The following is a 16,402-nucleotide window of genomic DNA, read 5'->3' as shown; positions in this document are numbered from 1 at the left end:
ATATTTTGAATCGAATTTGATCGAATATGATCTGAATTTGATTTGAATGATTGAATACAGCCTATTCACTGGAAGTTAAAAAATTTTGATTAATTTTGTTTGGTCTTTTTTTTATTCGGATTTCAAGTTGATGGGAGTTTATAAAAACTCCCATCACTTTGAAATTCGACCCTTGATAAATCTGCCCCTAACTGTTAGAGCTATCAATACCACCCAGAGTGATTAACAACATACTGTGATCCCACTTTAAAAATCACATTGTTGATTTTCCTTTTACCTTCAAACTTTATTTTTCTTATATGCTTCTTGCAGCAGTGCATTTCATAAAAAAGTCTTACATGATACTGTTTGGTTGCCTTTAGTCTTTTATCAGATACTAGGAAGATCACATGTCAAGGCTTATCTTACATTAGCCTTGTACAAACATAATTTTTATATAAATAAATATTTACCCATTTTTATGACTGACAGAAATCAACAGTTAAATCTAATAAGCCCTACTAAGCATGTAAAATATATTCTTTGAAAAAAACATGCTGGGCCAAATTATCAGGGTTAAAAGAATGTGAACAAACCACACATCAGGACATTAGGATTAGGTTACTTGAAAATGTGGTACAACAATATTTAATTACTGATTAATTTATATTTCATTTTTTAATAATTAAGTGACAAGCGTTACAGACCAGCTCAAACACTTCTTGGTCTATGAAAGAGAAAGTCTGTTAAGACAGAGTTGTATCTGAATGAGTAATTCAGGCCAGGGCACTATCTACATGGAGCTTTTACAATGCTTGTGATTGTTTCCTCTGGTTGCTTTAGTTGAGTTGTCCCTGACAAAGTAAGGTTCAGACCCCCCCTCCAAAATGGTGTTCATAGTGGTAAACTGGTTTAATAAACAAAAAATCACAGTGCTATGAATTCTTTACATTATCTTGCATAATTGCGATGTGGCCATGCTCCTCCAGTGATTATCTGCATGGTGAGTTTAGTATACATTTGCATTTCTGGAAAATTTACTTGAGTTGCCCCCTCATAATTTATGAACAAAAGTAATATTAAGTGCCATGTTTTTCATACTTTGGCATCTTGTGCTGCACTTTCAAATGGAGCACAAAGACCTGCATCCACCCATGAAGTAACAGTGTACTTACTGCCTGCCCTATTGCAGGTGAAAAGTATAGGGCTGCCTTATACCAACTGGTGCTATGTTCTGCACCTCAAACCAGATCTTCATTCTTCCAGCTATGATTTCAGATGTGTTGCTGCACTGGTTTATAAGGATGCACATGCAAATTAGGGGTGGGAAGGGGACAACAATTTTTACTTCCTTGTTTTGTGACAAAAAAGTCCTGCGATTTTCCTCCCCCACCCCTAATTTGCAAATTAGGATTCAGTTCGGCCAGCCACAAAGATTCGGCCGAATCTGAATACTGCTGAAAAAGGCTGAATCCCGTACCGAATCCTGGATTAGGTGCATCCCTACTTGTTTAGCACCAGCCAACCTTCCAAGTGATTTGAAAGGCTTTCCATATCATTACAAATTCATTCCTTTTGAATTATGGCTATTGGTATAATATGCATAGATATGTGAGATGGGTACAGTGTATTTCTCAAATAGTGGACTATCATAAAATTAAGAGGCTAATTGAGACCCTTCTTTTGCCATATTTCAAAGTGTGTCAGTGGATTAGAATGACTTTGATTACCCACAAGCAGCAGGTCAGGTAAATATATATATAACATTCACAAATATATGTAACATTCACAATTTTTTTCTGACTTTGTTCAAGATTCGTTGAGAATATCATAGTAGAGTATTTTGGTTGATTTTGGATCAGGCCAGGTACTTGCTGCAGGTTTCATTTGTTGGTTTACTAATACATTGTATGCAACAGACAACAGTACTTGCATTCAATCAGACAATACAGGGGTAATGTACTATGTGCAGGGCATAGTGAAAAATGCAATAAACAGGTGCACCCTGCTATGCATCAAGAATAATCACTGCAGGCCTCTGGGCTCTAAAACCAGTTCAGACACCTGTGTTAGCCACATGAAAACAGGGCTGCTTGTGTTTGCCAGGAGGAGCAGCAGGCGGAGGTAGGATAAAAAAAACAATTTTTGCAAATGGTTACAAAAAAAATATTAAATTGTTTATTATTGGTGAATGCCACTTTTAGTTTTCAATATTCATAATAATGAAACATTTTTCTTGCCAGCAGCTACCATTCCATGCATTTCTTTTGAACCTTTTTGAAAGCACCATTTTGTTATTTCAATTCAACTTGAGGGCAACCATATTTTATTGTTGTTTTTCAAATGAAAGCTTTAAAACAACAGTTTTGCATATAGGATAGGCAAATGTATACAATGTTCATGCTAGGCTCCATTTAGAAAAATAGAGATTTAAACATCTCTCTCCTATATTATAGACATCGAATAATGCCAATGATCTTTTCCTTCGCCTCAATAACTTGCTTGTAATATCAATGTGGCCCTGTGGTTTAGTACAATATATTTTGGCACAGACAGACTTGCTCCCTGCAATTCACTGTAATAGAGATGTTATCTTCCCTTGTGCACATCTGCTCTTTTAGTCCATATCCCTGCTTGTTAGTATGTAAATTGGGTCCTTCATAATACAGTTTATTTTTATCCACTATGGACAAAGATTTATTCTTTAAGGGGCATACGGCCTAGAATGCCCATTGCTGTTGAAACACCTATAACTATTCCCTTGGAATGAATAGGTAAGTTACCCTAGTTTATCAATTAGTAAAAAAAGCCTATCTAAGAAAAAGTAATTTGGGAGCTACCCTTAGTGAAGTTAATATTGCCTAGTTTGTGCTAGTGCTCAGGTTATTGAGGAAAGGCAGGTCTTTACAAGTATATTGTGCCCAAATTCCTGCAGCTGCATGTTATCCCAAAAGCTTTCCAGTGTTTCTTGGTTCCTATGAAACATAATGAAATTTTCTGTTAACTGTGTTCCTTTACTCCACATTAAAATGCACACACAAATAAATAAATATAATTCCTGTTTAATTAAAAGTTAGACTTGATGGACGTTTGTCTTTTTCCAACCTAACTTACTATTCTATGTTATGTGAGTCTGCTATGTAAAGTCCCTAGTAAGTAACCTTTCTGTGTTTATCAATAACTTAAGCACTGTATAATGAACTAAAGATAGGAAAAAAAAACTTTAGCAGGGGTATTGCTCTACTATGTTGCTGTGTGGAGTATTTCTTAAAGGGTTTTTACACAATGCACATAATGACACCTGTACGTTGCATGTTAGCCTGCAGGTGCTATATATAACCAGAAATGTATATCCCATTTCGTCTGAAAAGGCATGGACCACAATTACCACTAAGACTATAATATGTAGTATCAGGTTTCAAGGTGAAACAAAGAAGCCTGAATCATCACTGAACTGAACAATTCCCAACAATAACACATGACAGGATATATACTTGTAAAAACGAACCCTATGTATTGAATAAGTAATGGACACTAACATCACTGCAAGCCAGTCGTCAGTAAAAATATTTAGCAGCATTATTATTTCTAATAATTCTTTATGATGTGTCCATGTAGTATGAAGGTGTTTATAGATAGATGTATCACAATCCAAATAACAATAAACATTACAGCATACAATTTATTTAATCAAATGTTCCAAGGTATTTATTGCAAGTTTGCAAGGTATTTATTCAAGAAAGTCAACTTTAATTGTTTTTGGCATAGTCACGCCAAATGTATGTTTAGTAGCACGGAAATGTATCTATAATAAACTTTATATATAAACTCCAGAATAGAACAAGGGGTTTCTAGTTTAGTCCAACAAAAGCAAAATCCAATGGCACACAGGTCTTCTGTAACACATCAAGTGTTTATTGCGGAGTCAAACGCAAAAGGGCTTGCGCCGAAACGTTGCACTGCACTCCCCAATAAATACTTGATGTGTTACAGAAGACCTGTGTGCCATTGGATTTTGCTTTTGTTGGACTTTCACTAGGAGGTGGCCAAACCTCCACCTGTGTGCACCATGCATCTCTGAACCGCCTATTGGGCAGGGTGTGCGAGGTCCTATTCCTATTGTATTCTGTTTCTAGCCATTTCGTCCATCTTTACCTGCAACAATTACATTTCATTTAATCAAAATTCTATAAATGTTGTAAATAAAGATGACATGTGCTTATGCATAGTGGATAACACATGATGGATTTACAAAGAGATATATTGCTGCAATAAAAATGGACAAAAGATTGAACAACTGCAATCAAACGAAAAAAAGACAAGGAACAACAAAAGCAAACCAAATCAGAACAGAATCATAGCTGAAAGTGTTGTGCATAGAAATGCCCCAGTTTTATGCCGTCTACAGCATCTTAGCTTAACTCATATGAAGTACGTAAACAGGTACAAATAGGATTCAAAATGTTTGTTGCAGGATGCTTAAGTGTGAAAAATCATTATGCTTTCAAAACCCTATTCCCAAATGAACCAAAACACTTTATAATAACAAGTCATTATTTCATTAGATGAATATGAAACCACTATTTAGCCCTTTTTATGACTAGTGCCTCCCTGCAACATGCTGTGCCATAAAAATGCTTTCAACATCTGGCTTGCTATTTGGATCAAAACAATACAACGGTATAATATCCCAACAAGTAACTCTCAGGGACATAAGAGAAATATGCGCAAACTAGCAAATAAATTGGCTTTTTGGAAATATATTTCAAACGATGTCACTATTGATTTGGATATTTAAAGGAGCAGGTGATAATGCTTTTAAGAAACTCTATGTAGGTAATTGGCCTTTCCCAAGTCTAGATTTACTGGGATGCATGCCAAAGATCTTTGTCTAGACATTGAAGTCTGCTTCACTGCTTCGTTTTGTCTATGCTTCTTCACTTCTAAAAGTTGTATGTGTTAGAATCCCTAGTACTGTTGGTGAACACCTGTACCTTGACCTGTAAGTGTGTTGGGTGTTTAAATATAAGGTAAATTCCCCTGACCACCAATGAATGATTTTTTTAGTGGCTTACCTTAAATGTACATTGATTGATGTGATGAGTGTTATTCGGCCTAACCGTGGGGTTCCGCTTGCCACCAATTTAGTTAGTAAGTAATAGGTTGAAAAAAGACACGTCCTTCAATTTAAACTTTTGCCCAAATAAAACTTTACTAACTACTAGCTGAATGAGAAAAACATGAGACCTCCATCAGAAGCTTCCAGTTTGTCTAAGGCAAATGGCATGCCAAACTTTTTCTCCACCTCAATAATATGAGAAAGTATGAATTTTTGTGCCAAAATTCACTGCTTTTGTGCACACATGCTGATTCCGTACCTGTCAGTGCACTTACTAAAAGGATCAAATGGGAACAAACTGACTTGCATTGTCTTGCAGCACAGGCAGAGAAACATCCTGGTGTGTCATTGAATTCTAAGGCAAACTAGGTTAGCAAGTTTGTGTAGGGCATTGTGCAAATTTTTGGACTGCACTTTAAATCGTGTGCGGCCTGTGTTAGACCATGCTTCATCATTCTGAGACGCAAGGTAGGGGAAAGTATTACCAGGAGATATATTGCCCACAGTAGTGCCAATTTATCAAGACCAACAAATCTCCTGGTCTGCAATCATCCTTAGGGGTTAAGGCATACTTGAAAATGTGTTGCCCATGGGCAACAAATCTCCCAAATATTTGGAAAAATGCAGGAGAAGGAAATTTTTAGTAGTTACGTGATTCAAATGTTTTAGCATTAAATACCCATGGACACCTCAAGTATTTTCTGGAGATTTATCATCTGTGGGTAGAGCACATTTCCTATGGGGAAGTATGGGCAGGTTTGCCTGTTTCCACACTCGCTACATGACAGTACCTACAAGCCCAAGGCAGAGTAGTGACAGCAGTGCATAAACATGAAGGTGCATGTGAAAGTTTTGAAAATACCTAGTTTCACATCAGATTTCAAAATTAAATATAAAAATCACTCTTTTGAAAAACAGATTTCAACGCAGGATTCAGCAGAAGGAATACATTATAAAGAGTACACATCTCCCGTGACAAAATCCCTTAAATATGCTGAAAAAAAGCCTATATAGCCCATATAAGCACAAAACTACTGTCAGTACCTTCCATAGATCCATATTTCCTGCTAATTCATAAAAAATGTATCTGTTTATTGTATTTGTCCTGTAGGTAAACATTATTGTATTTGTCCTGTAGGTGCTGTAAAGGCCGTTTGATGTAACTTTCTATAAGGACAAATAAGTTCAATCCTTATCAAATTATCAGCCATTATGAGTCCCTGTTTTTCAGATCAATGCACACTTAAGTGAATATAAAACAGAGATGGCTCATTTCACTTTCTGAAGCCACCCTTTCTTTATAATCTATCTACTCCTTTACAGTATGGGCATTCTGCCAAAGCTGTCCTTTCATTTACAGAACACAAGTAATTTGAGGGAGAGACGGTGATATAGTATACATGGAAAATCATGGCAGAGATACAGCTTTAGAAAAGCATAGAATATACCCTTTATGGAGACTAGTATTTTCAAAAACATTACGTTCGAACATGCATTGCAGAATTAAGGCAAATGTGGTTACATCCATGTATTATTGGTAGTTACAGCTGGCTATATCTGATAAAAACATATGAAACATGGCAAACCATACAATTATATCCTTTCTAAGATACTACTAAACTGAAAATATTCATGGTGCCCTCAAATCACAACATGTTCATAATGAAGTTCACAAGATACATGAATGAGGCACACTGGGGATCATTTATAAATACAGGGCAAATTTGCACATGGAAGTAACCCACAGCAACCAATCAGTGGCTGGCTTTCTTCAACCAGCTGCAAGCTGAACAATGAAAGCAAACATTTGATTGGTTGCTATGGGTTACTGCCCAGGTGCAAATTTGCCCTTTACCCACCTGTGTCAGTATCAGATTTATTGCTTTTACCTGAGGTGCCCTGTGTGTCTCTCTTGGAGTGGGGGATGAGGTTATGGAGTATTGCAGAATAATGTTGCATTATGCCTGTGACCCTAAAAAGTAATATTTAAAACTTTATATTCACAGGGCTTGTATTGGGTTCTAGAGTGTTGTACCAGTGTTTAGGAGCTTCCCTACTCTTACAATGGAGAGTGGCCTCTTGGAAGATCTCTGGGAGGACTATCAAAATTTTAATTTTGTAGTTTTAGAAGTCATCTCACAACCCTTCAAAGAAAAGGTAGTAGTTACAAGGTAAGTAAGGTAAATAAGTAAGTAGTCCTGAAGTTCCCAAGCATTGCAAGTCATGATGGTATTTATGTTAACATTAAGGGGCAGATTTATCAAAGGTTGAGGTGAATTTTCTAATGAAAAAATTTGAATTTCGAGCTATTTTTTGTGTACTTCGACTAGAGAATAGTTCAAATTCAATTTGAATTTGAAAAAAATTCTGAAATTTGAATATTGAAATGTATTGTCAACTATGACCATTTGCCATCTAACACCTGCCGAATTGCTATTTTAGCCTATGGGGGACCTCCTAGAACCTATTTGGAGTCAATTGGTGGACTTTGAAAAATCACTTTGGGACTTTGAGAAAAAACTTTGAATCAAATTCAATCTAATGCGCCATTCCTTCGATTCAAAGCTACTGACCTATTCAATCGAAAACAAACCTATTCGACCCAAAGAAAACTTTGACTTAATTTCAGTTGGTCTTTTTGAATTCGAATTTAGAAGATTTTATTTAATTCGATATTCGACCCTTGATAAATATGCCCCTTAGATTATCATTTTAAAAGGAGACCTGGCACACAGGCATTAAAAGCTGTATATTAAAATTCTAACTAAACATCAAACCTCACTTTTTGGAAAACATCCATAACATTATTTTATGTATTTATTAAAAAAGGATTACAAAACTTGCCTACCAATTATATATGAGCGTGCCAATATCTATGCCACTGGCATAATAACTTCTCATATTGAACTTCCATAACATTATCACACTGCACTATTTACTGTTTATAATACAGCTTAACTTAGACACATGTATCAAATCCTCCTTTCTCAAAGAATGCATCAGAAAGGAGGATTTCCAATATACTGATACAAGAGCACAAGAGTACAAGCCCACACTTTCCTCCAATATAGAATTTGCCTTGATGACATCTTCCAGAAAATGGTTCCTGTCTGCTTGCTGACATTGTGGATTGCAAGATAGTTAAGAAAACAAAGTTTGACTTGTTTAGTACAATTTACGTTTATTTTTGTGATTAACCAAAAGAAGTGTAAATTGTAATTACTGCAATCATAAAATATTTTCAGACTTTTCAAGACATTTTTATATACTTCAATCGACATTAAACACATAACTTATAATTCATATTCTGAAATATAAAATAGCACTTTACAAATCCTGGAAAGGCTCAAGATTTCATGTTAAAAAACATAATAGACCTTCATGTTACATTGCCAAGTAGAGAGGCATATTTATAGTTCATAATAGTACAGGTATGGGACCGAATGCTCTGGATAACGGATCTTTCTGTAATTTGCATCTTACCACCTGAAGTCTACTAGAAATTCCTTTAAACATTTAGGGGCCGATTCACTATGGGGTCGAATATCGAGGGTTAATTAACCCTCAATATTCAACTAGGAACTAAAATCCTTCGACTTCGAATATCGAAGTCGAATGATTTAGCGCAGATAGTTCGATCGAACGATCGAAGGATAATTCCTTCGATCGAACGATTAAATCCTTCGTATCGAACGAATATCCTTCGATCAAAAAAAGTTAGCCAAGCCTATGGGGACCTTCCCCATAGGCTAACATTGACTTCGGTAGCATTTAGATGGCGAACTAGGGGGTCGAAGATTTTTTTAAAGAGGCAGTACTTCGACTATCGAATGGTTGAATAGTCGAATGATTTTTACTTCGAATCCTTCGATAATCGTAGTCGAAGGTCGAAGTAGCCCATTCGATGGTCGAAGTAGCCCAAAAAAAACTTCGAAATTCGAAGTTTTTTAACTTCGAATCCTTCACTCGAAGTTAGTGAATCGGCCCCTAGATAAACCCAATAGGCTGGTTTTGCTTCAAATAAGGATTATTTACAGTATATCTTAGTTTGGATCAAGTACAAGGTACTGTTTTATTATTACAGAGAAAAAGGAAATCATTTTCAAAAATGTGGATTATTTGGATAAAATGGAGTCCATAATTCGGATCTTTCTGGATAATGGGTTTCCGGATAACGGATCCCATTCCTGTAGCTCATAATCACTGATCTGCTCTGTAGGAAACAAAGGGCTTATAGAGAATATAAGATAAAATCGTCTGCAAAGCCTGTTATAAAATAATACATCTAATATTATATAGTTTACGTTCAAAAAAGTTATAACAACAGGTGCCGTTTATAGATTACAAATTTGAACTATGAAAGTGTTGGATCTTGGCAATATAGTAATTTGTACATCTGAAGAACTAGATATTGCCAAGTCTAAACAATGATTCAGAGGAGTTAAAAGCATTAGTATTATTTAATGAATGTGAAAATGATACCCCTTCGGATGTCATACAAAACACCCTTTACAAGCTAAACCAAATATTTTTGTACCATCTGTTTAGTTCATTGTTAATTTCTTTCTTAACACCATAACAAACAAAAAACAGGGCTTGTTAAGTACAGCAGTTCCAGGAGATGAAATTACACCAGGGAACTGCGCTATAACAACCTGTCAGCTCATCACATAATGGGAAGGAGGAAGGATTTATTAAATATTTCTTCTTTCACAGTAGGGAAGTGGCCTACTTTGGTGAAATATTTTGGACAAACACAAAAAGGAAAGACAAACAAAGCTAATGTACATCTATGCCAGGGGCAAAAATAATAAAAATGAAACCAGAGACTAACATTAGTATATTATTCTACTTTAGACAATAAAGCAGTGCATAGCATTACCATGCTACACCTACAGTATTCTTTTGAAAATTAATTTTTAAAGGGGACCTGTCACCCTAAAAAATTATTGCCAATCCTACTTTATCACGTTAGTCAAGCAAAATGAACTTTAATTGCACTATATAAATTATTTGAAACTTGTTTCCTTTGGTCTGGGAAGTCATAATTATAGCGAGCAGGCAGGAGCCATTTTGTAGACAGTGTTATTAAGGCAAGCCTTGTATCATCTCAGAATCTTTTTTTTGCACCAGAATGGAGGACCCGATGTCCATCGCCATGCACTGGCTACACAATTAAATGGTGAAGAGAACTGAATGGAAAGTGAAAGTAATTGTCTGCCCAGCCTCTATGCCTAAGGCATAGAGGAGGGGCAAGCAATATTTAATTGACAGAGATTCTTAAATGAGTTTACAACAACTTATGAATGCTTTAATAAAACAAATAATTTGGATGTCATGTTTAATTTGAAAAGGACTTTAATTACAGGTTTTTATGTCTGGATGACAGGTCGCCTTTAAGCTCAATTCATTATACAAATGTTGGTCAGTCTAGAGTATTTATCAATGATTAGTTTAATTTTCCCATAAAATATGACTACATGGGAAGAGGGCATTTCCTTATTTTAAGATACCTAATACCAGAGAAATTGACAGCACTCTGCAACTTGCTGTGCACCTTACACAAATTTTTTGAAGCAGAGTGCAGCAACAGTGAGCAGAGACCAGCCCTGTCCTTGGGTGTCCCAATAATGTTGAATAATGTTGACGCGCAACGGTTTTGACATGATTGACTTTTCCAACGTGCACCAAAATTGTTTGCCACTGGCGAATTTTTACTGTAGAATTTTCACGGCAGTTTTACAAATTTATTCGCAGACAAAGACAAAAAGGAAAGACATACAAAGCTAATGTACATCTATGCCAGGGGCAAAAATTTTAAAAACTAAACCAGATACTAAATAATTTGTCGCAAATTAGCGCCTGGCAAATTTATTCGCCCATTACTACTCATGATTACGGCACTGCCAAATGCAAAATTTTAGCTTGATAAAATATGACATGTCATATACACGACATGTGTATATATCTGTGTATCCACAGATCTGTGACCAACACATTTCAGTGTGACATTGGATGATGTCACACACATACCTTTCCTGCTACTACATGGTTATATGGACAAGATTGTGTGTTATGTTTGTACTTTGACAAAGACAGGAGGTCCAGAGGGGGTGAGGGAGGGGCCCTGGGGTTGCAGCCCTGGTGGGCCTAGCACACTCCTTGACCCTGTTCAGAGCTGCTGAACTGTGATGGGGGAAACAATTCTAAATACAGAGATATGACGGCTTAATTTGTAGAGGATATGTTTGCATCGATAAAGCTACTGTTCCTCTGGGAGCATGCAGAGAAGACAAAAGCTGCATGTATAGGTAGGTCGTGGCTGTGGTTGGTCTTTAAGAAGTGCCTTTAGTACCCTACACAAATGAAGCTGCCATCCTTGCACAATTGCAACTATGGCTGCGCTTTGTAAATGAACCCTTAAGTGTCTCTTTAAACTATCCATTGTTGTCTATAGTTGGAGTACTGCTTCAAATCAGTTACATTAAGACCAGAACAGGTGACCAAAGGATCACATTTTGTTTTGCGTAACATTGTATGTTAATATATTTTGGGGAACTTTTAAGGACCAGAACCAAATATCGTAAATGTATTTTGACAGAATCTGCACAAAAACAGTTATCTCATTTTGTGTATTTTCATGTTAACATATCATGATATATTATGATATTTTGCCCTGACTTCATGCTTTATGATTTATGAAATGCCACTACAGGGTACAGGGATTAGTTATTTGAGGCACGTTAATATGTTCCGCAGCATAAAGGACAGAGACATTAAGGGACGGTGTGTGCATCCCAAACTGATCTTGGCAGTGCTAGCTAGGAACTCAAGGTTCAGGGGAGAAATTATCAGGTTTAGGTGAGGTCATTTAGCTGCACAGCATAAGCTTCCTACCATACAGTGTGGAAATCTGAGAATGTTTTTGTTTGTTTTTTGCAACATAAAAACTTTTGTATGGGAGTTATATAGGCTGTACCATTTTATTCATTATTAATATAATTATTTTCTTTATTTAATATACACTGCCTCTTCTAAACATTTTTATATTTATTTTCCATATCAGGCAATATATAATTACAAGTCCCAATTTCATGTGTAACCCCCAACATGTGTAATCCTAAAGGAAAAGGCAGTTATATAAATTAGTACCCCTGGAGAGGCATCCTACTACAGCACTATGCTTTCCCAATACTGCCCTGTTTTATTAGCTGTTTTGGAAAAGGCAAATTAGTTTAGCAGGGTTGGCCAAAATGGAGCATTTACAGTTGAACCCAGGTCCAAATTGAAAAAAAGGCAAATGTAAAAAAAAGACAAGAATAGGAAAATGGGTTGAAAGACCACAAGCATGTACAAAACTGAAAAAGTACAGGCTTGGCTGGTGCAGAAAGTGTGATGGGGAACAATTTCATAATGCATTAACAAATTGTAACAGTGATTAAGCAAATGGCAGTATCAGAACATCATAGAAGAACAGAATGAATCAATTTCTATCATGCAGAGGACCAAGCAATAAATTGTTGGTGATGTTGCAGCAGCAGCATAAAAAGAATCAACTGAAAGTAAACTCTGATATCTTCAGGGTAAATAAAAGACATTTTGAGACAAAGCCCTTATTTCTGTTTACCTTAATACATCATCACCTCACAAGTACGAACTTTTTCTTTAAAATAGTAAGACACCAGGAATATGCCCTAATGAAAATATTCTAAAAAGTCTTAACCAATCCAAGAACAAATTATCTGACATAAATTTCATGTACTAAGGGTTGAGTGCCTGAGTGACCACCACACTGTTAGTCCTAAAGGATCACTTCTCTGATATTTGACTAATTTGACTAAATACAGATGTAAAACTATAATCTATTTAAACATATTTTCAGTTCTTAGCAATATATTTGCAATAAATCCGTCCTGATGTGATAACTGGACACACCAAAATATAACATTTTCTTAATAAAGACTAAATATTATTTAAATGCACAGCTTTAGAGCTTTACAACATGTCAATCATGTCATTCCAAAAATTGAAAAAGAAGTAACTAGTTAACTTCGTACTTACTGGTTGTTCATTCAGGTCCTGGGAGTCGTCCATGGAGGTTTCTCAAGAATAGTGGTGTTTTTTTTTCTATTTTTTGACCAAGATCGGTTACTTTAATTGCCTAAATGGATGAAAAACATTTGATCAATGAATTGGTCATGCAAATTTTTTGAGCATATTTAATTGAATTCACATACACTTAGATTAAGGGCCTGGCCACTCTTCTTCACTGTTCACTGTTGCAGCGGCACTTAAATGTGGTGTGACTAGCAGACCTTGTGTGACTGGCAAAACTGAATTGTTTTGAATTTGTTGAGCAGTATAAAATTGTTTAATTTGTGGATTACGTGTGTATTTTTTAAAACATTTTTAAGGAATATCTGGATACAATTCTATGTTGTGTTTGAATGGTTTTATTTATAGTGTTATAACCATGTGTAGTACACAATGATAACATGAGTATACTTACCTTTGTTTCTATAAGTTCTGTTACACTAAATTTGTGTAAATATGCAAAACATTAAAGCTTCATCTTAGTTTCTTGCTGACCATACATGTATGGATCTATTTGTGTGTTCAGAATGCCAAACAAATTGATATTTTTTAGTTTCCACTATTCAAATAAAATGGTGGGACAATTTTTGGCCCCTCTTTTCAAGAACCTGATTAAGTGGGTCAGATTATTCCTTAAAATGCATACACAGCTCATATTTGATTAACTAGACGTTGACTTGAGCCAATTAATATTTGCATGAGCCAATTTATATATCATACATAGTCCATTCCACTATACATTTAATCAAACTATTTACAGTGCCATTCAGTGTATGGCACAAGTCAGCTGCACATTTTTGGATTTGAGTATTGAATGCTCTACAAAGGATTTGTCTAAATACATAGCCAAATGTGAGCCCTAGTTTGGATATTAAAATTTACATATGACTGATTTGAAAAGTGTGCATCATGTACTTAAAAAATCTCTCAACTCTCCAGAATACCTGCTTTCCACATATCTAATCAAAGTACCATGTGTAGACTATGATATTCCATACACCAAAATCTGTAAATTCAACATTTTTAATATAACATTTATAAATTATGGTTCCTTTATGCAAATACACAAGTACTGATGGAACAAATACATGTCAAGAGGTACTTAGCGAGCTCTGTGAATTGCCAAATTTTTTGGCAAAGCGAAACAGGACAGGACATCACTAATTGCCAAACCTCTTTACTTAATTTTTCAGGATTCATTGAGGTCTGGCATAGTGTCGAGAGACTGGCGAATTGCTAATGTGGTGCCTCTATTCAAAAAAGGTTCCCGTTCTCAGCCTCAAAACTATATGCCAGTTAGTCTGACGTCAGTGGTAGGAAAGCTTTTCAAAGGGTTAATAAAGGATAAGATACTGGACTTTATAGCAAATCATAATACTATGAGTGTGTGCCAGCATGGTTTTATGCGTAATAGATCTTGCCAGACTAACTTAATTTCTTTTTATGAGAAGGTGAGCAGGGACCTCAATTCTGGGATGGCAGTGGATGTGATTTACTTAGACTTTGCTAAAGCATTCGATACAGTGCCACACAAAATTTTACTGGTTAAATTAAGGAATGTTGGCCTGGAACATAGTATTTGTACCTGGAGAGAGAACTGGCTAAAAGATAGACTACAAAGTAGTGGTGGTGGTAAATGGAACATTTTACAATTGGACCAGTGTTGTTAGTGGAGTACCGCAGGGCTCTGTACCAGGTCCCTTGATTATCAACTTGTTTATTAATGACCTGGAGGTGGGCATTGAAAGTACTGTTTCTATTTTTGCAGAGGAAACTAAATTGTGCAGAAATATAGGTTCCATGCAGGATGCTGGCACTTTACAGAGTGATTTGTCTAAGTTGGGAAACTGGGCAGCAAACTGGAAAATGAGGTTCAATGTTGATAAATGCAAGGTTATGCACTTTGGCAAAAATAATAATAATAATGTATCCATTTAAGTATTCACCTATCAGTTATTGGCCAAAGGGGGTAATGACCACTTCCTGCCACACTTCCAGAAAGGGGTGGATCTTTCTCTTTGGCTGCTGATGTCCTGATCGACTGGTTGTTCTCATTGAGCATGGGTACAGCAAGGCCCAGTAAAGCCACCACCCTAAAGGTACCTGTACCTTTAGAGATTAAGTCAGAGACCAGGAAACCCTGTGAACGAGGTTAACAAACACAGGGCAGATTCTTTAATATACGCTCTAGGAGAGTAAGATAGTCAGATTATAAAGAAAGAGCAGTTGTGTGCTCCATCAAGGACAATAGCAAGTAGTAGCTTCCCACAAGGCTTCCTTGTATGCCTTAAGTGAAGGGACCACAGAGGAAAGGGTGTTAGGCTAGAATTCTTCTCCCTAACCACTTCACTGGATGGTATCCAGACCACTTTAAGGTGTATTTGCTTGAGGGAATTGATGTACGCTTGACTATTTGACTTATGGGAGTTACATCTGTAATTGCTGTATCATCCTCCTCTATCTACCCTCCTCTGTGATTTGTTACACCTTCCTCATACGTGAGTAACCCTGTGGTCAATTGCATTTTTGCTTGTGCTAATAAACCATCCATCTGTTTTCACCATGGCGTCCAATAATTATTCTATTTTTATGTACAGTAGTTCCACTACAACTTAATGGGAAACTTTCACTTAGCAAAGGCCCTGATCCTGATGTGTGAGTCCAATGTAACCCATGCTCATTACCATTAGCTGGACATTAACTATCTGTGGTCTGGATAGCCCAAATTAGCATTACACTAGAAAAATTAATTTAATTTGAAGCAACGTAGGTGGTTCTTCACAGTCAGGACAGTGAGGTTGTGGAATGCACTGCCGGGTGATGTTATGATGGCTGATTCTGTTAATGCCTTTAAGAATGGCTTGGATGATTTTTTGGACAGACAGAATATTAAAGGCTATTGTGATACTAAACTCTATAGTTAGTATAGGTATGGGTATATAGAATTGATGTGAAAGTAGGGAGGGGTATGGGTATGAATGCTGGGTTTTTATTGGGAGGGGTTGAACTTGATGGACTTTGTCTTTTTTCCACCCGATTTAACTATGTAACTATGTAAGAGTTCAGAACATCAGCGTTTTTTTTATATTAGGGCAATTTCCTAATGGATTACCACAACAGACTTTATCATTTTTATATCACCCTGTTCAAGTACAGTACCTTCATAGCAAGTTCCTAAACAGCAGCCCATTCTGCTGTATGCTGATCAAT

General features: G+C 36.2%; 1 protein-coding gene across 8 annotated transcripts in view; it reads right to left on the bottom strand.

Annotated features, from left to right (window-relative positions):
• The window catches only part of eya4.L (EYA transcriptional coactivator and phosphatase 4 L homeolog), a 150,379-nt gene that overhangs the window by 102,807 nt on the left and 31,170 nt on the right, over window positions 1-16,402 (bottom strand). For all 8 annotated transcript variants that reach the window (XM_018263240.2, XM_018263246.2, XM_018263239.2 and 5 more), the window contains exon 2: window positions 13,160-13,259. In XM_018263240.2, the coding sequence (XP_018118729.1) occupies window positions 13,160-13,192 (33 nt within the window). In that variant the 5' untranslated portion in view covers window positions 13,193-13,259. The remainder of the gene's footprint in view (window positions 1-13,159; window positions 13,260-16,402) is intronic.

Source organism: Xenopus laevis, chromosome 5L, assembly GCF_017654675.1.
Source record: "Xenopus laevis strain J_2021 chromosome 5L, Xenopus_laevis_v10.1, whole genome shotgun sequence".
Lineage (NCBI taxonomy): Eukaryota > Metazoa > Chordata > Amphibia > Anura > Pipidae > Xenopus > Xenopus laevis.
This window is presented reverse-complemented; position numbering and strand designations above follow the sequence as displayed.